Below are 24007 nucleotides of genomic sequence, written 5' to 3'. Positions count from 1 at the left end.
TTTAGCTTATTCACCGTAACTCCCAGAGTAAGACAAGTCGATACATACCCTTCTCATCTCTGTGCGTTCTGTAACGCTGTCTGACGGCTCCAGCATTAGCTTAGCCCAGCACAGATCCTGCAGGTAACTGGTTCCAACTAGCCTACTGCTCCCAATTGTGACAAAAGTGACAAAATAACGCCAACATGTTCCTGTTTACATGTGATTTGTAGAGTCACAGCATGTACAAAAAACAACGTAACATGAGACACAGCCGTCTTCTATACGTAAACAAACCGGGAACTATATTCTCAGACAGGCTTGCTGTGAGCATATCACTCCGCCCTAGTACTGTATTCTTCCGCCTGAGAATATAGTTCCCGGTTTGTTTATGGCTGTGTCTCATGTTACGTTGTTTTTTGTACATGCTGTGACTCTACAAATCACAACATGTGAATAGGTACATGTTGGCGTTATTTTTGTCACTTATTCGGAGCAGTAGGATTACTGGAACCATTCACCTGCCTGTTCTGTGATGGGCTGATGCCACTGGAGCCGTCAGACAGCCTTACAGCACGCACGGAGATGAGAAGGGTATGTATCAACTTTTCTAACTCTGGGGGTTACGGTGAATAAGCCAATTCCCAATAAGTCGGCGTGTTCCTTTGAGATCTTTAACAAATTTGGCTCAATCTCCGGCTATAAAATCAATTGGAATAATTCTAATCTTCTTTTGTTGAAAAACAGACAGGTGACATCAGCTATTAGTGACACAATACCAACCCAAAGCAAAATTACATATTTGGGCATCACCATTCACACATCGCTACAGCGAGTTGTCCAGGACAATAATGAATCTATACTAAGTAGTCTTCAAAGGGATCTAGCCAATTGGTCTGCGCTGCTGGCATCGCTACTGTCCAGGATTGCTGTGGTTAAAATGAACATAGTTCCTCATTACTTAAGTACAATGATCCCCTTACCCCCACCAATACATTTCTGGAAGAAACTTGATACCGTAATTCGGCAGTATATTTGGAATAATAAACAACCCAGGCTAAAATACTCTACCCTGCAACATACTGCAAACATGGGAGGCCTGGCCCTCCCTAACCTTATAGTGTACCACAGAGCCTTTCAGCTACGGGCCCTCAGAGTGTGGATGGACCCCTCATCTACAGTCTCATGGAGAGAAAAAGAGCAAAACCTCACTGGAAGTCTAAGACTGCTAGACCTTGCCTTCACAGGTGTGTGTCCAAAAAAGTGTATGCTAGCCTATGGCCCTATTATCACCAACACATTGACCAACTTTAAACAGGTGGAGGAGCAACTACGCTACACCAATAAGTGGCATTTGAACACGCCAATTTGGCATAACATACACTTAATGTCTGGTAACAAACCTTTTGTTTATAACCAGTGGAGTGACAGAAGTATTTATACTTTTAGATCAGTTATTCAGTGATGAAGATATGTTAAGTTTTAAAGACCTGAGAGCTAGCTTTGGGATCTCTAGGACATCCTCCTTCCTTCATCTTCATTTAAGATCAGCCCTAAAATGTTATGGAGTACCATGGGGGAACAGTCTTGAGATGCACCCAGACATTAAATGGCTTGTTGATTTTCTTGTGAGAGGATTAGTGTCCGAGATTTATGCTAAACTGATGCAAGTATCCGTAGGAGAACTCCCAATAGTAAAGAAATGGGAGCGAGAGCTGAGCTCGGAGGGGAACGTAATTAATTGGGAGACCGTTTGGGACAACATTTCCCACTGTTCCAAGAACCCAAATCACCAGCAGATCCACTTCAATATATGACATAGGACGTATTGGACGCCTCAGAAGAGATACATCTCTAAAGCCATTCCTACTCCCTACTGTACGTTCTGTCAACCTGAACAAACTGGAACTTTCCTGCACATGGTCTTTGAGTGTGAACAGGTGCATGAGTTTTGGAACAAAACAACATCAATAATATCTGATGTGATAGGATGTCGAATTCCTACTGACACAATTGTTTTGTTACTTAATGATGACTCTAAATTACACCTACTTGGGAGACAGAAGTAAATTTGGCTAGCCGGATCAACTGCGACCAAAAAAATGATAGCTCAGCGCTGGCTCCCCCCCGCCCCCCTCCACACACGCTTTGTGTAAAACAGTGGTTGGCGTACTTTCTGGATATAGTTATGCTTGAGCTCTCTACAGCAAGGATTAACAAAGCCAGGTCATCGACTATAGACCTATGGAAAAACGCAGCAGCACAGGTATCGGTCCTAATGACCTCAGCATCACAAGAATTAGAGGAGAGCGACTAGGCAAGGTGTGATTTGTTTTTTATTTTTATTTGTTTGTTTTTGTTTTCTCAAGACCGCAGAGGGTGGGGGGTGGGAGAGGGTTGTTGTTCTTGTTCAGTTGTATTTGTCTGTTCTGTTCTGTATGTTCGAAAAAATAATAAAAAGTTGATCTTAAAAAAAAAACTAAAAAAACCAAGAGCAGATTAGGACTTGATAGGAGATTGGTTAGCGTTAGCGTTAGCGAACCAGCTATCGCAACACAAGTTAGTCAGTAGTGCTCAAGAAGTATTTAGATTCTTTAAGTAAAAGTACTAATACCACACTGTAAAAATACTCTTGCAAGTAAAAATACTGCATTGAAAATGTTACTTAAAGGGATACGCCACCGTTTGTTGAAATAGGGCTTATCACGGTCTCCCCTAGCTGTAGATAGGTGGGCCAATGCATTTTTTGTGCATGCATTGTTATAGTCCGGTGCAACACCGGCAGCGCCGCTGCTAGTTAGCTTAGCGTAGTGAATGGAATCCTATGTTGCCGGTTAGCATGTTGTGAGTAAAAGTGAGCCAACAAAAGACAAAAAAACAACCTAATTACTTGCACTGAGACAAAAAATGCGTTGGCCCACCTATCTACAGCCAGGGTAGACCGTGATAAGCCCTATTTCAACAAACGGTGGCGTATTGCTTTAAGTAAAAGTATGTAAGTATCATCAGGAAAATGTACTTAAAGTATTAAAAGTAAAATAATCCTCACATTTTAGAAACTGGAAATGATCAAAACAGTTCTTCTTTAGTCTTTAATTGGCTAATCATTTCAGCTATTTTGTAGGCCGTTATGTGTTGGGTAGTTTATTTATAATACATTGTATTTTATAAACTACATATGTTTTGTGTGCAAACATCTTAATTTGTAAAATAACTAGTAACTAAAGCTGTCTGATTAATGTAGTAGAGTAAAAAGTACAATATTTCCCTCTGAAATGTAGTGAAGTAGAAGTAGAAAGTGGCATGAAAAGAAAAGAGTCAAGCAAAGTACAAGTACCTCAGATTTGTACTTAAGTACCGTACTGAAGTAAATGTACTTAGTTACATTCCACCACTGGTAGTGCTGCAATGATCAGTCAGTTTATTGATTAGTTGATCGACAGAAAATTGATTGGCATGAAATGTTGATAATCGATTAGTCGTTTCACCAAGCAAAAATGCCAGGCATTCGCTGTGTGAAGATTTTCTGCTTTCCCTGTTTTATATCACTGAAAATGGAATATCTTTGTGTTTTGGACTGTTGGTCAGACAAGACAAGCAATTTAAAGACGTCTGCTGGGGCTTTGGGAATTTTTTACGGTAATGTTTCACAATTAATAATTAAAGACTAGATTAATCTGTCAATTACAAAAATAAATGACAATTTAAACAATAATTAAAACAATCGTTAGTTGCAGCCCATACTTGTCAGCCTTGTGGCATCTTACTTGATTCATTAAATCCACTCCAACTACAGTCTGCAGTGTTTGAATGGAAACTTCCTATATGCTTCTCCGAAGCATCAGGCAGACTATCGTCAGACAGAATTTAGTGTATCCACTGTCCTTGGCCTATTTTCTCCAATGCACTCTGCTGGATTACATTATCCACTCCTTTTGAAATGCCTTATTCAGCTTTCAGCTTAAACTTGGCAGCAGTCATTCACCTCTGCGGCGGCTGAACAACTGCCCAATGGCCTCTGTATTCTGTTGAAGCACTTGGTGAGGTCTCAGGATGATATCAGCCTGCTGGAATGTGCAATGAAGAGAGAATTAAGCAGGACAGCAGGCCCTCTGGGATCTGGCTGCGGATACATGAGTGGTGGATAGCAGCCTGCTCAAGTGTCAACCCAGAGTGAATGAGTCCATGACTTTGTCCAAACACAACCCTCCACATGGGACGTACACAGAGTCACACTGCCCGTTATTCCAGATTCTGCACCTCCACTTTGATTTGAATATCAGACGGGACCCTCCATTGCTGGATGTGGCAGGGAAGTGGTCCTCTTCTACAGTTTTTTTACCCTTTGCTCTCAGATTTGCTGCTCGTTTAGTTCACATCTCCTACAGTGTCCTCACGTATTTGCCTTGATGCCCTTGTGACCAATTAAAACCCAACTAACTTTATATGTCGTAAAAGCAAGGCCTTAATGCCTTGCTTTTACGACTTCCCCAATCAATTGTCATTGTATTGACTCTTTGGTTTTACACTGTAGCCTCGTGATTCGTTTTGTCACATCAAATTAGGGATTCTTGATTTGTGCTTTGAAATCAAGAACATGCTTGGATCTCTTTTTTTTTTTACAGTAATTGGTTCTCCCACAGGCAACAATTATCAGCCATTAGTGGCGAGTGCAAATACTGCATTTGCAATTACTGTGTTAGTGTGACACTGAAGGTTGTGCAGCCTGTCCTCTGGGCTCTGATGCTTTCATTGCATTTTACCTCTTGCACTACTTATGCTTCTCACAACTCCGATAAAAAAATGTAATTGCTAAATTGCATTATTTTATGTTTATGCTGTATGGAATACAGCTGCAGGTGACTGACTGCATGTACATGTTTTTGCCTGACTTTTCTCTCTGTGCAGGCTGGACAGTGAGCATTACAGTGCATCATGGCAGAGCTAGACCCAGAGCCAATGGCCTCTGGAGCAGCGCAACGTCTTGGAGCCCCGGAGACTCTTGGCATCAGTACGCTGGACCCAGGCCACAAACCCCCGGCCATGCCCCCTGGACGACATGTCACCATCAGGGTCCGCATGTTGGACGACACAGAGGAGCTCTTTGACATCTCGGTGAGTTGTAAAAGCCGTTTCGCTCAGAAAATGTATTCCCAACATTAGTATTTCCATCATTTCTTGATGGGAATACTAATGTTGGATTGGGACTCCTAATTATTGCACAGTAGCCAAGAAGCATTTCCCGTTTTCGTCATAGCAGCAGCAGTCTGGAAACAGGTTGGCATGGCAACTGCATGATGTTGAATGCCTGGAAGAAACTGGAGGGGTCGTTTTATTATGTCAGGGTTCTTCCAGTAGATTTTGGTGGTATTTCTTCACTTTCTAATCTCCAAAACTGTCTCAAACCTGCTGTACAGCTGTCATCTATTACTACACCCGCCCCAACTGTGTCCTCCTGACAATCTGTCAGGACATTCTTTGGAAACCATGGACACCATTATATTTCACAGTTCTGTCCCACATGTGTGCGTTGATGACGTGTGAGAATCCTCTTGCTTTCTTTAGTTAGTGTAATGAAAGCAGGCAGGTGCACAAAAGAGACAACAATACTTTTTTTATGTCTTTGAATGAGAAGAGCTTCCATTTGAATTCCATTCATGATTTCAGGATTCAAAGGATTAGCTTTCTCATCACAGAGATCTGCTTTTAGACTTTCAAGTCTAAGCCATTTGCACAGATTATGTAGTTGTAGTTGAGCTGAAATTAGGTACTAATTGTGAATGTCTCATTATAAGCTAATAATGCTTTCATTGCAAAATAAAGTAATTTTAAAGCTCTACGAACTGAATGTGTAGACATGAAGCAGATCATTTGCAGATACTGCAACTAGAAACTTCAATCAAAATGATTGAATATATGTGTTATTCTTTACACTGTTAAAGCGTAAGGCTGTCGATATTCTGTATCTTTCTTATTGTCAACAAATCCCATGGAAATATCAAAACTAGCAGTGAATTTAACAGTTATTTTATTTTATTTATATAGCATATTCCTCTGAGCTCCATTGTTGTCCGAAGTGTATTAAACAAAATGATAAGCCACATAAATGAGCCACACAGTTGCACTGAATGATATGTTCCTTTATTATGATGAACATAGGTGCTGTAGTTTATTTTGACTTAGTCACACTGCCGTAAACATGGTCCACGGTTAAAATTGTCCCCAACAAATACAGCATTTACTCCTGTTAATGTAACGTTTGCTAAAAACTACAGTGCCCAGCTGTTTAAGGAAAATACTGAGCCTTATGTTTTAAAATCAAACTATATGTTTGTAACCCATGTAAAAATGATTTACGTCTTCATTAGGAACCAATGGGCTTGGGCTGCCATAGACAGGGTAGTTTGGTAAGTCAGAACATATTGAGAGACAGACTAATGTTGGTTTTGGTGTTTTTGTGGGATTTGTACACGGAAAGAAAAATATAGAATAATGGCAGCATTATCCTTGAAGGCGATGAAAAGATGATGACATACACACTCTTTCCCCCAGCATTCCTCTGAACTTGTGCTGTTTTGGAAAGGTGTCCTCGGACCTTGATTAAATGGCAGAAACATAGGGTGGAGTAAGTGAAAAGGCTGTTATTTTTCTTAGAATAGAAGAACAACCCACATTCTGTGACCACAGTCGTTCCTGCCTGGAAGAGAAGACCGAGATGAAAAGATAGAGGGAAGTGAAAAGTGGTGATGGAGGGAATCAGAGACACTAGCAGCAGCAGCAGCAGCAGCAACAGAGGACCCGTTTAATGTGTATGAATGGGGCTCAGCACTACAGCTGCTGAGCTTTACTGACAGTTTGTGATTGTGCAGGGTGTCTGTGTCCTTCTGGCGGTTTCCCAAGGCAGTATGGGTAAATGTTGCTCCTAAAGCGGGCGGCGGAGCTCCCTGTGCATGACTGCTAATCTTTCTAGTGGTATCATGTGTTGTACTTAATACTTAAGGCTCACTAGATTCTCACAGTGAGGTCCCGTTTGATTGCCCTCATTTAACCCACATATGTACTTTTGGTTAAGTTAGGCATCCAAACATTGTTAGTTTTTGTTTTACAAGACAAGATTCTTGATGTTTTAACTAGTATACTGTTTTAAGATGGCAAGCGAATGTGCTACATCCACTTTGTCTTTTCTCAGGTTAGAACAATCAGTTTGCCAATACTGGTCTTTCAGAATTAAATATCATCCAGCCAATAATGCCTACATCTGATACAAGGGAGAGCAGGTGAGGAAGGGCTTTGTTTCAGCCTGCTTCAAGGCTCGTAGTCTGTACAACCTGCAGTAAAACTCTTCTCTCTAAGGAGAAATCAACCTCAGAGTTTTGTTAGCATACAATAGATTTTTATGAAGTCTGACTGTTTAAGATTGCTCCACCCTCCAAAGAATACACACACTGATGCTTTGTATTTTTTTGACATGACACATGTCATATTTGTATATATGGCAGCTTTGGTTTAATCTGTCTTATTCTCTGTCTGTATCTTCTTGTTTCCACTTGCTGTCAGGTTTCATACAGTTTTAATACAGAGATGAAGAAACAACCGCACTGTCCCAAGAATTAAAAAAAAGCGCTACAGTGAGATTCCTGTTGGGTGTTTGGACGAAGGCTGCATAGCAGTGGTAATGCATACATAGCTCTGGCTCTTCCAATAAGTTGGCCTTCTTGTGTGGACGAGGCAGCCCATGATCATGTAGTTGAGGTGTAGTGATGGTGAGCTAGAAACAGCATTTGTCACTGCAGCAGACATGCCGGGCAGAAACAAGCTGAAGATGCTGCTGAGAAGACGGTTACCAAAGGCCCCCGCTAACAGAAAGCTTTATTCATGCTCCATTTAACATGCATTATGTCCTCTATCTCAAGTCAGCACTTGAGATAAAAATCTCAGTTGGCTTGATATTGTGTTTGCCTAGAGGTGTGCAAGGAGTTCCTTTTTTTTCAGTCATCAGCTCACATTCAGGGTGGAAAGATCTGTTATCTCAAAAAATAAAAATAAAAATGATGCACAACTGGTTTTTGGTTCGAAAGGTTTTCACATTAAGTTCAGTGTTGCTTCTAAGGACAAAAGGGGTACGTTATATGTGTCAGGTTAATGAAGATAAGTCCCCTTTGAGTGCATAGATGCCTCTTAAAAATTTGATCTGGCAAGGATGTTTGTATGCTCGGAGTGAGTTGCTTAATTTTAGCATCAGCTACATTCCAAAAATCCCAGCTTTTTTTTAGTCCCACTGAGATGGAGGATACAGAAGACATACGTACATGCGTGTACAGAAGACCGATCCTGCTGATATTAATCTCTCCCCTGCAGCAGTGAAGTGAGATAACTGCATGGTCTAGAATCCGCATTTGTCAAGCAATTATCTAGTCCTTTTATTTCGCAGCAGGAACATACAGGTCGAGAAGAGGCAGTTCATCTTAACTGATTTTGTAGTCAGAGTGACTCAAGGTAGGAATCTTTTTTCATATGTCTCTTTAAGAAAACAAGACGTCTAACTTTACCATGGAACTGATACCGAAGGCATCAGTTCCTGCTCCTCTGGTTCAGAGGGGTAAGTTTCCACCTCAGCGGGCAGAATATCAGATGATTGAGAAACAAAAAGGGGCCACTGAGCCATCTCGTGGGTCACATACCATGCTGTGGCCTACTTAGCACTCTGGCTGTGAACACACTCGTGTTGATTCTGATGATGTTTGGCTGAACAAACCTCAACAGTCGACTGGCATTGATTAATAAGAACATTTGAACCAAAATAGTGGTACGGTTGCACTTTTTTCGCTGTGGATTTTTATGGAATTATTTTCTAATTAAAATGGGCATCTTGCCTCAGTCCATTTTGCTTATGCAGAGTTCAGTAGAGCAGGAAATCCAGACTGTAGCCCTCAGTCTGTCTTGCAGTCCTCAGGCTAACATACACTGACTCTGTCTGTACTAATGTTTTGACGCTTATGTTTGCTGATGGCTGGTAGAGGCTCTGCAGAAGTTGCCTGTGTGATTGTTGCATGGATTTAAGGGTTAGGAGGTGGGGGATGGGATGATGAAGGCAGAGCGGGGAAAGGAGAGTCATGCTCATTCCTGTGAATGAAGGAAACAGTCAGCCTCCATTAGCCAGACTTCACTGCTATGCTAGAATACTAACGAATACAACCTAACATGGAATGTTCCACTTCCAATTCGATACTGACACCAGCACCAAATAAAATTCGGACACAACTCTGTCTCTTAATGTTAATGTTACTACTACTTCTGTTCTTCCACTCTAACTATAATGACCCACTGAGGACTGCAGTCTGTCCTCTCTAGCCATTGCTTTGTCCAGTACAGTCATGGTACAGCCCCTTTTTTAAAGGCTACTGTGCAGAGAGAAATCTTGAATTCATTAATTACAGACCACTTCATCTCTTGGCATTTTCATTTGCTTTCCATATGAGATTTTTTACCTAGCACAGCCTCATTAAACTACAATACAGTATAGAACTTTTGCTTCCCTAATTACCAATTAATTCTTCAGCAAATTAATACACAAGCACAAGTAAAACACATTTTTAGCCACGCTTGGCTGGTCCACCACTTCAGTCCCAACTAAGATATCTCAACAACTGTTTGATTCATGGTTCCCTGAGGATGGATTTGAATGACTTTTGTGATCCCCTGACTTTTCCTCTCGCTCCACCATGAGGTTGATATCATTAGTTTTAAGTAAAATGACTCAACAACTATTGATTAAATTGTCATGGTCCAGATTGGTCCAGACATTCACGCCCCCCTCAGGATGAATTGTAATAACTTTGGTGATCATCTAACTTTAATGAATGTTCGGATGGTGAATGAATGAACAACACACAGCACAGCAACATAATCCCTTTTTTTCCTTTTGAGTCTGACCATCTCAGTGCCACCTTTCCCTTTTCTTTTTTGGCTTTCCATCATCAGACTCACACAATGTCTGTTAACGTAGACTTCCAAACGTGACAAAGAAAAAAAGGTGTTTGATGGCTTTACGTCATAGGCCGACCAGGGCTATGCCATTTGGGGAGGGTCGCTGATCCCCCGATATTTCTGAAAATCCTAGACATGTTTGTGACCGTTAGTGCTTTCTGATTAGCCTGTGTTTGTATTGAAATAAGAGGCTGCTGCGGCCCACCGTAAGGGTTGAGCAGAGGCTGCACAGTTTGACCAGCGGGCAGCGCGGCCCGGCCCCTCCCCCGACAGACGGTGGTCTACGAAATTTCCCAGTAGATATTTTGGTCCCACTCCGCCCCTGGTAGAATCCCAGTCTTGTTTCACAGCATGTAGTAGGTGTGGAGCATCAGAGCTGTATGTGGGGCATGTTGATACTCTCAGCATCAGCTTTTGATCAGTTCAGATTACAAATCGGTGGATAAAGATGTTTTTTGACACCCCTCCTAGCTGTGTTTGTACTCCATTAATGTCGCCCTCTGATAATCCATCGTTACATAATGTATAACACTGATTTGTCTACAGATACTAGAAAACATTGAAGCCTATGTTACTCTTTAGGAGCTTCCTAACTACATATGCAATGTAAAGCCCTCTCTCCATCCTGGCAGGAAGCATGTCTGAGGTTGACCAACTGAGTCACAATCGTATTAGCTATGGAGTTCATGTGACAGGGTGTAATTAATCTTTCACTGAGAAGCTGACCACGCTGTCCCTGATCTCAATACATCATCCCCATGGCTGGATCCATAGTTTATCGAGACCAATTCCAACATTTGTCACAGAAGAGCAGAGACAGAGGCGCGCACTGAGTGAGATATGAGATTAAATCACCTATGTCTGTGACTCGCGACATTCAACCTATTTTTAGCAACAGACATGGCATCTGATGCTTTGGAAGAATTTTCCCATTCCCATAACTAAAGCATGTTTACAGCTGGAAACCAGCAGCAGGGACCACCCAGGCTAAAGAGAGCTATGTCACAAATAAAAGGACCTGCATGCTTCAGAGTAAGCGACTCTCACACCAGTCCATAGGGCTTACCATCTTCCCACCACTCCCATCTCTATTCCACATATGCTTTCACCCATTCCTTGTGATGGGAAGCCATTAGAACAGCTCAAGTGTGCCTTGTTGTCAGCTAAATGGCAATGAGGTCCTGACTTGAGTAGAACCATGATGAAGGGCTTCAACAGCTTCAGTATGGTTGTTAAAGGGGTGATAGAATGCAAAACAGATTTTACCTTGTCATAGTTGAATAATGACAGTTTAGTGGGTAACTAGGACATACATAGAACCTCTAAATCCCATTGACACCTCTTTCCTCTGCAAATCTCACAATTTGAAACTGCCTCTGAAAACGGGCAAATCTCAACGAGCCACCGAGTTGACGTCAACTCGGCGGCTCCTCCTCATTTAGCTCTAGTCTCTCTCTTTGTCACACCCCAACATTTACATAGGCTACACCACTGATCTGAGGTCAGCTTAGTCTTCTGAATAGGTCGCGCAGATCTCAGAAATTGTATATGTATTGTTCATCTGCTATTTTACTACTAAATTAACTATGTAGAGGTCAAATATGGGCCGTTTTACGAAAATTGATGTCTAATTGCAAATTTTGTCGGACTGTGTGTCGGGAGTTCAACGGCCGGTGCTGCCTGTGTTGCTGCCTCGCCATCCGGCCTGCTGTGAAGTAGATGGAGCTCCGTCACGCCGGGCAGCCCACGGCACTCCATACCCACGCAAAGTCACCGTTTTTTGGGTTAATGGACTACCAAACGCTGCTGCCCTGACAGAGCTCCAGGGCCTGCAGCTCCCCTCTTCCTGCTAAATGGCCGGTGTGTGGGAGTGAGAGTGCAGTCAGTGAGCTTGTTACGCCCGCAATCTCTTACCACAGGTTCCAGTTAATCTTATAATGTGTGTAATTATAATGTGTTGAGTTATTTAAACAACGATCGGGGAAATAAACGCCTCTTGTCCGCAAGTTTCAGTGATAAAGCCTGCGGCTGGATGGAGCTCTATCAATGAGAGCTAGCTAGCCTCCTCTTAGACCTCTGAAATGTTCACAAAAATGCATTAGATTGAAATCGGACACCATTCTTAGCTTTATAAGATCTTGGGGTAGATATTATTTAAGTGGCGTGACCACATTCAAACTGTAAATATACTCTAGTTCTGCCAGCAGCTGGCAGCCAGTCAGCTCCGCGGAGCCCCTAGCCCCGGTAGTCCAGTAACCGAGGAAACGGTGACTTTCACTGGGTATGGAGGTTGCCGCTTTCTCGTCAGACTATGTGGAGCTCCTAAAGTCCGACACGTCTTACCAAATTTGCAATTAGCCATACATTTTCGTAAAACGACCCATATTTGAGCTTTATATAGTTGATTTCTCACATAAAAAAGTCTCAGAAGTGAATTTAATAACGAAATATCAGTCAAACATTGTATAACTTTGCAGTGTCTGAAATATGAGATCTGCTGTCTAGTCTCCAATGGATGTGTATGTGGTTCGCTCAAACCAATCAGCGCGCAGCTAATCTAAATATTCATGAGCATACCATATTTGGAATAAAAGCTCTTGTTCCAAATATATTTTCACAGGGTAGTTAAGGACCCATAAAATAGCATTCGAGCAATTTTCAGCCCAACCAATGTTACATACCCTATTAGGAGACCTTAAGGAACAGTGTGAAATACCCTATATAATCATTCTATCACCCCTTTAAATGAATGAAGGGGAGCTGGGATGTTTCTGCTCTGTTGTCACCTGTGGATCAATGCTAAGATGCACACAGCATCAGCTATAATAGGTGTATATGTAACTAAATTTTCAGCACTGGTCTGAATACCAATTACCTAATTAATTGGATTGGCTAATGCTCCGCTTACTGAGCAGAGTGCTTATTAAACTTGACATTCATGCTATTGTCATTACTATACAATACATGAAAATTAATACCATAAATCTGTGTCAGTGTTTTCATTCAGAAAGTAGTCATCTTGTAATAATCGGCATGAACGCTAACCGGCAGCATCACAATAAATAATGCAATTCAAGCTCACATGTATGTGAAAAAACTCCGGATTTTCATCTTCTGCAACATTGCCTCTGCACGGTGAGACACGTCAACATTATTGAAATACAAGCCACATGTAACTTGGGCACATTACAGACCACCGAAGGTTCTCAGTATCTTGTGTTCCATGTCGTGTATTTTCAAACACGACATGTTGACTGTAAATGAAGGCAGAGCTCAGAGGGAGGAAGACCGTCTAGTCTTAAATCCTGTTAAACTCGGAGCTGCGGTGGGGACACGGTCTGCTTCCCCAGCCTCACAGTGCTTTAGTGGGGAGAACTGACAGACGTGGTGGTTGAATGATTTGGGTAAAGAGGATGATTTGGCACCTATTTCTTGATGAGCTGTCGTTGGCAGAATATGAATACAAATGGGATTTGATTGGGCTGTTACAGCATTCGGGAGGAATGGAACAGCAGCTATGCAGCCCAAAGCACCAAATCCAACTCTCCTACCGTTTGCACCATGTCAATGAGTTTTCTAAACCAATTACTGTCACTCCCCATTCCCTAATATGAGTCATGCACAAGTAACGGTGAGATCTATTTAGATTGACTGTGCTGTGACTGTACTATAGCATTCCCCTGATGCAGATGTTCATTTGTGGGTATGCCACTGTTGTGGAGAATGCATTAAAGGAGTTTAAGGAGCAAACTGGTAGAAAGATGCAAGGAGATGGTGACCATCTTCCCCTCCCCCTCTTAGTGTAAGCTGGTCTTTACCGAGAGTTGCGAATGAGGGGATTGTTAGAGACAGTGTACAGATAAATAGCGCCTTTCTGATTTCATCTCCCATGTCACCTGAGAAAGTGTTTGCAGCTTCACTGTGGAGACTATCTTAAAAAGGCCTTGATACAGCAAGAAGGCTGGGAATTACACTGCTGTCTGTTCCGCTAACATATTACATTCGTTCACTTTTGGGAGCCTTTAAAATAGAAACCTTTCTTTTTTATGTTCTTGACGACTGCTGTCCCAATAGTAATGCTTCAGCCTACTTTAATCTGTTATTCTCTCTGTTATTCTCCGTGGCCTCGTGCCATGGAAAGGAATTATTCGTCATTTATCATCCCTCCCTCTGCTGCTAGAAAGCACCTTGTTGGCGCGACTGCCACAACCTTTGAGCTGTGTGTGTGTGTGTGTGTGTGTGTGTGTGTACTCCCTCTGAGCTGGTAGTTTGGATCCCTGGATATGTCTCTGTGAACATATATCGCTATGAATTTCAACACTACACAAGTTCATGTTTTAAAGGCCTCATGGAATCATGCTGGTCTATGTGTGGGTTGCCATGGTTACTCATAGAGGTGAATGAGGAGCGTCTGAGCCGGTTGCCATGCTGCAGAGTTCTGTTTTCCCCTGATATCTGCCGGGGAGGTGTGTGTGTGTGTGTGTGTGTGTGTGTGTGTGTGTGTGTGTGTGTGTGTGTGTGTTGGGGGCGTATCCATGCAGAGCATTAATGTGAGTGTAGTGTGCTAGCATGGAGATACGCTGCTGCACACCAATTATGACTAAGATATTCAGGAGACACAGCCTACCTCGTTGAAGGCTGAGGGTACGTGTGCAAGTTGCTTTTTCATATTTAAATCCCTTGACTGACTTAAAATATGACTGACAATAAGTTTTTAGGGATTATTAGCTCGTCTTGGTTTCACTGCTGATTGACCCAGTTTTCCTGAAAGATGGCATTGTGTTAGGGGTGGCGAGGATTTGGGGGTGGGTCATATGCTTGGTGATGCCATAAAAAATATAAATGGAAGATGTGTGTTATGCTACTGTTGAGCCAGTGCTGTGGTTTTCAAGGCTCACACATGCAGTACAAAGATGAAAGTCTTTTTTTTCCAGATTTTCCACTGGTGAACGATTCACATTGAAGCTGGAAAATATCAAAAGTGTTCAGTAATGTGACCGTGGCATTCATGTGCCTTGCATCATTCTTGCACTGGCTGAAAATAATCTCAAACGTTCCTCACATGAACTCTGTACCCTTGGTTGCCTTTCTCTCATGAAATTGGATGAGTTAGGGGGGAGTGGTTGTTTTCCCACATACAGACATCTTCCTTCCTCAAATCCTGAAATGTAATTGGGTCGTGGAGGATAAGCGACACAGGAGAGGAGCAACACTGGGATTTATGTGGTTGCTGAAGGCTAAGAATACTAACATGCAAGAGGATGCTGGAAATCACATTTTCATTTGAGTCATAAACATAAACGGCATTTTCATCAGATCAATTTATTGAAAAATTTCCATCTATACAACTGAGGGGAACCCTGGGCCCCTTGATCCACACAAGAAACACACACACACACACACATAGACACACACACACATACATACACACAGACACATATATATATAGAGTATACATACATACATAGAAAAGGGACAGAGACACACAACGCAGAAAACAAACAAATCAAGATATAGAAGGAGAAGTAACAATATTATATATAATACGTACGTATTACATAGTATACAACGTACAGCATATAAAATACGTACGTAACACATACGAAACATACAAATAATATATACATAATTAATAATAACGATATTATTATATTATTAATACATACTAAATACGTGTAACTACAATAACGAATATATACTAGTAAACTACGCATATTACACACAACACATACGTACGAGCAACATACTACACAACTACGTAGTACAACACAACAATATCATACATACAAATATACTCTACATACGTACATGCATATTATATATATACACATATACATACATACAACACATACAACAAACAAACATATATACATAAAAACAAACATCTAATAAACCAAAAACATAATAACAAACATACTAATAAAAAAACAAATACACAACACCAATAAATAAAATAATATTAATATTAATATTATATTAATATTACAAATACATACGTATACATACATAGTTACACATATATGCAATGTATTATTATTATTATAATATACTAAAAAAAACCATAAACCACAATACGTAACAACAAAAAATAAAATATATTATTATTATTACAATATATAATATAAGTTACCTTATAATTTGATTGCTGATGTGTAATGCTACTCGCATGTTATGTCTAATATATTAGGATAAAGTATATATACGTATACCAGCAAATATATAATATAAATAAACCAATAATAAAAAAATTATCTACACACTTGATATTAATATTATTACATACATATATATATATGTATTAAAATATAATGATATACTCTATATACATATATATTATTATTATACATTATACTATATATATAATAAAAAAAAAAATATAAACATACAGATAGACACAAATATATAAACATATAACAAGATGATAAAAACAATATATAAAAAATATATATTATATGCAGAGTATAATAACATACAAATACATACAGATGCATATATACACATAATATACATAAACTAATAGTATGTATCATATATGCATGTATTGATGTATGCAATACGTATATGCATACATGTATATATATATATATATAAGGTACATGATATACTATGCATACAACTATATATTATATTACTAGTATTGCGTACGTGTATATATACATATACTATTATTACATGCATGTTATGTGTATATTATTATTATGTGCATGTGAGCATGCGTATTATTATTATTACATATGTATACATATGTATTGCATGTGCATCTATTACATATATGTATGTATGTGTGTGTATATATATTACATATGTATGTATGCATGTATGTATATGCATATATGTATGTATATGTATTATATATACATATGTATATATGTGTATTGCAGACAGCATAATATTACAATATCATATATATTATTATACATATATACATATTACATATGTCTGTATGTATGTGTATTATTATTATTATATATTACGTATGTATGTATTATATAGTGTGTATATATTATTATTATACATGTATGTATATATATGTATTATTATATATTAGTGTATATATATATATTATTATATGTGATATTATATATATATATATATATATATATATATATATATATGTATATGTGTATATATGTGTGTGTATATATGTATGTATGTATGTATGTATGTATGTGTATATATATATATGTGTGTGTGTGTGTGTGTTTTAAGAGGTGAATTAGCACACAAATAGGATTGCGTATTGACGTGATGCTGGTCTTTAGTACCTTTTTATTATCACAACAACCAGTAACCTTGCAGCTATGTTGGGCCCGACTGCACAGGACATGCCTCAGTTTCCCATCAGCCTAAGGTCAGGTACACCTTAACAAAGTGCAATTGAGACTGCGGGAAAATAAGTAAGTAATCTTGCAGAAAAATCAAAATGCATACCATTTTCCAACATCCAGCTTCTGCAACTCCAAGTTGTAGCAGTACACATGCAAACTTGACCGTACCTAATGGAATAAGACAAATTATTCTCATTATTATTCTCATAAATTCTACCTTCAACTTGGAAAAGAGACCAACATCTACAATCGACAAGATCAACAATCTAGGATCCCGGTCTTTTGTGGTTGTATATGCCACAGATCCACAACACAGTCAGTTTCTCATTTGGTCTACAGCAGAGACCAGACTGCATTTTTGGTAACATTGGATTAAGAATGTGAAAGAATGCTTGTCCATCACCAGACCAGGCTTTCCGAGATTGTGAGGATAGTATTAACATCATGCTAAAATTTAAAACTAAAATCTGGTAAGAATGTGCATAATTACAGTGTGATTCCCTCTGAAAAATGTTTGTTACATATTCCCTATGAGAGATACTGCAACTGAAAAAAACAAACATTTTTAGAGTGGAGCCTAGGGGATTTCTATTGCAGGAATGTTAGCAATTCATCATTCTTCAAATGGTTAATACCTTCATAATATGTCTTCTCTACATTTTCCATTAAGCACAAGCAATCATGTTGTTAACACAGCTTAAGTACTACTACTACTACTACTACTGATGATGATGATGATGATGATGATGATGATGACGATGATGATAATAATTAATAATAATACCTTTATACAATCCTGCATAGAGAAAGACATATAGGGCCCTATTTAAAAATAAGCGCACGGCGCGAAGCGCATGGCACAGTTACGTTTAGGGCGTGTCCAAATCCACTTTTTCTAGTTTATTTTTATTTATTTTTTTTAAGATTATTTTTTGGGGCTTTTTCCCCTTTTATTAGAAAGTGGATAGATGTGAAAGGGGGAGAGAGATGGGGAATGACACGCAGCAAAGGGCAGCAGGTCAGATTCGAACCCTGCGCCGCTGTAGGACTCAGCCAACACGGGGCAAACGCTCTTACTGGGTGAGCTAGAGGCCAACCCCAATTTTGCTAGTTTGACGGCGGAGAAAAGGGTCCGTGCGCCGGGCGCATGGTTCAAAAGGGTTGTACTTAGTGTCTCCATTAATTCAGAGGTGTGTTTTGGGCGTAACATGCAATAAACCAATCCGAGTGTCCTCTCCCATTCCATTAAAAAGCCAGGCGCATTTGTACCTTGGCGCATTGCTATTATGATGGCGGATTTGCACCATAATATTTTTATTTGTAATCTTTTGCATGTTTGTGTGCTGCTGCACTTCCCTGTGTGTGTGTGTGTGTGTGTGTGTGTGTGTGTGTGTGTGTGTTGGGTGTGTGTGTGTGTGTGTGTGTGTGTGTGTGTGTGTGTGTGTGTGTGTGTGTGTGTGTGTGTGTGTAACAAGCATAGTGCGCTGTGCATAAGTCTAGGTGCATTTTACTGATTTGCTGTTAAAATAACAATGAAATGCTGCGCTATTGACTTTAGACCAGGTTTTTGTTGGTCAGTGGCGCAATCTCTTCCCGCTGCCTCGAGATAGCAATACGCAAAGAATTCACCTGAACACACCTCCCTGTAAGACCAGCATGCCCATGAGCATCTTAAACTAGCAAAGACACTTGCGTCGGGCTTTGTGCTGCGATGTGCCAGGTACAAGATAGGGCCCTTACTCTGCATCATTCATGCTGTTTCCTGGAAGGACAGACCGCACAGAGCTACTGCTGAAAGCTGTCACTAAAGCTGTCCAGTTACGTCTGACACCATTATGCCGCACTGCTTTCTATACTGTGGCTGTGCACAGGTGCTTTAAGAAAAGTGATGCCTTTATAATAAGTCTTGTTCCTATGGTAACCAAGATGGATGTCTCTTTGTGGAAGATACTCCTGTTTGTTTGGTTCAGACAGCAGTTGAAGTCGACTCTATCTGCCCGTGTTGCCAATTCACAAAGGAAGGATGAGGTGAATGCAAACATAGCCTGTGATCTCTTTGTTGGGTTTTGTGACAGATGCATGAAGAAGGTGAATCCTCTGACTTTTCATGCACATGCATTATTCCATTGAACGTTTCCCTTTGATGACAGCATGCTGATCCTTTCATTAAGCTCTTGAACTGTGGCGCTGTATCCCACTGACTTAGTAGCAGCAGGGTTGGTAGACATCAGTGCATGACGGGTGTGGCAGCGGTGCTGCTCCTAGCTAGCCTCCATTCTCTCTCTGTGATGTCCTCCTAGTCTGAAGAAAAGAAAGGGTGAAACCCTCATGGGAACCGGTTTGCCTCAGCTGCTCAGCAGCTTCACAGCAGCACTGACCCTCTTCAATGAATTATGAATGTCTCATTGGGATTCAGAGGGCTAATTAACATGTCAGACCCGAATAGAAGTGTGATATCATGGGATTATCCTTATCCTGTGGTACTTTATTTTACTCCAGGTTCTCTGGCTTCACCTTCCCTGCTCTCATCTCATGACATGTTCTCATCAGTTAGAAAGGTGTGCTGCTGCACCACATATGCTGCTCTTCTTTTCTCATGTTATTTTCTGCTACGCTTCAGTGGTAGGCTAATTAAAACAGTAATCGCTGCATTTCATCCCGGCTCTGTTTTTCGGTCAGTGCTGTAGCTCTGCCTGCAGTTAAGACGCTCCCATGGTGCATTTGCTTGACATGTTGCATATCAGAATTCCTTTCAGCTGTACCTGTGCAGCTGAGTCTGCCTCCCACTGCTGCCTGGCAGTAATTGAATTTGGGGTCTCTTGGGTAGATAGAGGAGATGTGTGGGAGGGAGAGTGAGGATGAATGAAGCGAAAATTGAGGGAGGTGTGTGTGTGTGTGTGTGTGTGTGTGTGTGTGTGTGTGTGTGTGTGTGTGTGTGTGTGTGTGTGTGTGTGTGTGTGTGTGTGTGTGTGTGTGTGTGTGTGTGTGTGTGTGAGCTCACATATGCCTTCTGGATATGTATTGGCCTCTCTACCTCTCATTATTAAAGTGGTAATTGTTACATAAGCTACCATAGAGAATAGCAAACCAGAAGATTTCATCTGTCCTGTTTTTGGTTTCCGCCTCTCTTCAGGCATGTTTGGGCTCCTTTTGAGCTTTAGCCTGTGCATCCCAACTGTTGAGCTTTTCTCTAGCTGTCTCTATTGATAAGTGATGCGAGGAGGTCCAGCGCTAAAAGATTCAAAGCTCTGGCAATGGGGGCCAGTGTGGGAATGCCCCTTAATAGATATCAAAGGATGTTTCCCAGGGGACGTCCACTGTCAGACAAACAGTGGGGGTTGGTCTGTTCTGGGCATTTCAGGTCTTTGGAGTCTCTCGACAGCAGCAAATGAATGCTTTAGAGGGCTTGCAGAATAGCTAGCTCTAACAGGCTGTTGTCAAAGTCAAAATGAATCCTTCCTGTTTTGTGTCCTTGTGAGACGCAGAAGTTGAATAAGAGGGTCAACCATATTAAGGGCTGACACACCTTTGGTTCAATTCACATCCTGCAGCTCACCTTACAGTTCAAGATGATAATATATGATGCACAATATGATCATGGCATTATGCTATGCAAAGATTGGATTTCTTACGAATTATCTAATTTATGTATACATGCATATTAGACGTATAGGGCCCTATCTTGCACCCGGCGCACCGCAGTGCAAAGCCCGACGCAAGTGTCTTTGCTAGTTTAAGACCGACGCAGTTGTCAATTTCCCATCCAGCAGCGCCCACGTCGTTTCAATAGCAAATGCACCTGCGCCCATATGTGCACCTATGGGTGTGCTGGTCTTACAGGGAGGTGTGTTCAGGTGCATTCTTGGCGTATTGCTATCTTGAGGCAGTGGAAAGTGATCGCTCCATTTCATTGTTATTTTAACAGCGCATTAGTAAAATGCACCTAGGCTTGTGCACAGCGCGCACACACTATGCTTGTCATACACACTATGCTTGTTACACACACAGGGACGCACAGCAGCACACAAACATGCAAAAGATTAAAAATTAAATATTATAATATGAAATAGTATTATATGTAGGCCTGTCATGATAAAAAAATTTGCTGGACGATACATTTTCCCAGAAATTATTGCGATTAATATTGTCGTTCTGAGACCATTTTCATCTAATATAATGATAATGGCATAATAATGCAGGTACACCTTTTCAAAGATCCATAAACTTTTATTTCTAAAGAATATTTAACACTGGAACTGGAAGACATTTTAAATATCCACAATAAATAAACAAAACAACCAAAAGCAATAAATAAAAAGGACTTTCAGTCTCTTTTAACAAAAAATGCACTGGAATAAAAACCAAACACAACCAAAAACAATAAATAAAATGGAAATTTTCCGGCCGCAATAATTTCGATTTAAAAATGATCGAGCATATCGCATACTGCGACTAATGATATGGCGTTTGTAGCTTGGCGCATTGCTATTATGATGGCAGATTTGCTAAGCAGGAAGGCGAGATTTTCAGGAGAAGAAACTGATCTGCTGGTGTGTGAAGTGAAAGCGTGCAAGCAGATCAGTTTTTTTTCTCCTGAAAATCTCTCCTTAGCCGCCATCATGATAGCATTGCGCCAAGCTACAAACGTGTCTGGCTTTTAAAGGGTATGGGAGATGACACTCTGATGGTTTTTTGCATGTTACGCCCAAAACACACCTTTGTTATAATTAAGACACTAAGTACACCCCTTTTGAACCAATGCGCCTGCCGCACAGACCCTTTTTTCTGCCGGCAAACTAGCAAAAGTGGATTTGTACACGCCCTAAACGCACCTGCACCAGGCGCTTCACGCTGTGCGCTTAGATCGTTAAAATAGGGCCCACAGTCTCTCTTTTTCAGAGTAGTGGATTGATTGTCTAATCATCTAGTTTTTCACATTCAGACGGAGATACGGGTCTTGTGGTTTTAGTGTGACTCACTTGCTTTATTTCATTTAAATCCATCACACAGAAATGTTGTCTGGGAGCTCACTCACATATGCTCAGTTGACCTCCTTTTTAAACCGAGAGACAGCACGTAAACATTTAGCCTAATAAAGATATATTTGGTTAGTGAAATTACACTGAAATCATTTAAGTGAAGTGCAGTACACTGCACAGTCAAATGGGAGCCATGTGGTTTAAATCAAATTATTAGTAGTAGTAGAGTCAAAGTGTTCTGCTGAGCAACCAATAGTATAATTCCGCAATGATTGTGACTCTGTTAGACCCTTGCTGCTCTTTTGTGCTAATAAAACACACAACCAATCACATATAGCATTAACAGATCAATGGCAGTGTATTCAATATGATAATATAAAATTTGCAGGGAAATTAGGTTATTACAGCAGCAAACAGAAGATATACGTACAGAATGCAACTAATATTAGTAGACAGACTCTGTCACCTATGTGTGATCCTCATCTAGATCAGGGTAGCCATTCTGATGCACACTGCAGGTTACCGTGGAGATCTTTCCCTGGTTAAAAAGTGAGCCAGCATTGTGCGACTGAAAGCCTGGGTTGCACCCAGCGTTGGTTTGCTAACATCACTTGGTGAGAAAAACCCCAGGCCCGCATTTAATTCCAAAACACTTTGGGAGAAGTTCTTGTGCCTTAAACCTCTTACTCTCAGAAACACTTCTCATCTATTGTTTATGTGTTGTGAAAATAGTCAATGTGTTGTTTGTGTCTCTGAGAACCCTTAAACCCCAGCACTCTAAAGTCAAAGAGTCCAGTGTTCACATTTCCAGAGCCAGATTTGTGTGTGTGTGTGTGTGTGTGTGTGTGTTGTGTGTTTGTGTGTGTGTGTGTGTGTGTGTGTGTGTGTGTGTAGTAGTCACATCCTTGGTAGTAAGTACTATTTCATAGTAGCACATAGAGATGTTTTTGAGTGTGCTATAAAAACCATGAACAGGGTGTGGCGTATGCACCCCCATGTATTTTAGCCTCCAAAAACCATGCTTATGGTCACATCAATTCCAACATTATCACATGGAGAAATGGAGCTAAACGCTGTGCCTCTAAAAGTAGAGCACTCATTACCCAGTAGAATGATTAAAATAAAAAGATAATTACTCACTATTTAACCTCAACCGCATGCTTCCCTTCAGCTTCTGATGACTACTCAATAGATTTGTTTTCTCTCAGAGATTAGGAATCACAATTTCCCTTATGTTGCCATGGTTACTGGTCTTCCAGTGGAGAGAAATTGGTATTCAGTAGTCACTGAGGCCAAAATTCCTGCTGGACTCGGTGGCCTGCAGACATGGAGCAACAGCTGTCTTCACAGAGGCTTTGCATGCTCTCGCATTCGTTTGTTTGGCTTGTGTTTGTGCCCGAGTTCTCCACCAAACCACCTCAAATGTGAGATTTCACCTCAGGACAACGTCCACATTTTTCACGCTGTGGAGAACGAGCACTAATGCTGGCGCCACGGGGTGGTTCCCGCAGCGGGCTGAAGGTTTAAACTGTGCTACATTAAAATGGGCAGTGTAATGCTGCAGTGAAAGTTATCTGTCAAAGTGACTTGACTCTTGGACCAAACCGTTCAGGTTAGTGCCTCCGAATGTCTCTGAATCCCAATTGCATACTTCTCAGTGCACGTCTCCTATCACCAAGCTTATTTTGTTATCAGTGGGGCTTTACTGAAGTACAACTGCTCAGTTTCACACAT

General features: G+C 40.7%; 1 protein-coding gene across 2 annotated transcripts in view; it reads left to right on the top strand.

Annotated features, from left to right (window-relative positions):
• LOC120569851 (FERM, ARHGEF and pleckstrin domain-containing protein 1-like) overlaps positions 1 to 24007 on the top strand; it is a 66898-nt gene that overhangs the window by 2586 nt on the left and 40305 nt on the right. For both annotated transcript variants that reach the window (XM_039817990.1, XM_039817989.1), the window contains exon 2: positions 4888 to 5094. In XM_039817990.1, the coding sequence (XP_039673924.1) occupies positions 4915 to 5094 (180 nt within the window). In that variant the 5' untranslated portion in view covers positions 4888 to 4914. The remainder of the gene's footprint in view (positions 1 to 4887; positions 5095 to 24007) is intronic.

This window comes from Perca fluviatilis, chromosome 12 (genome assembly GCF_010015445.1).
Source record: "Perca fluviatilis chromosome 12, GENO_Pfluv_1.0, whole genome shotgun sequence".
In the NCBI taxonomy this organism is placed as follows: Eukaryota; Metazoa; Chordata; class Actinopteri; order Perciformes; family Percidae; genus Perca; species Perca fluviatilis.
The sequence above is the reverse complement of the archived record's forward strand: the minus strand, read 5'-3'. Positions and strand labels throughout refer to the sequence as shown.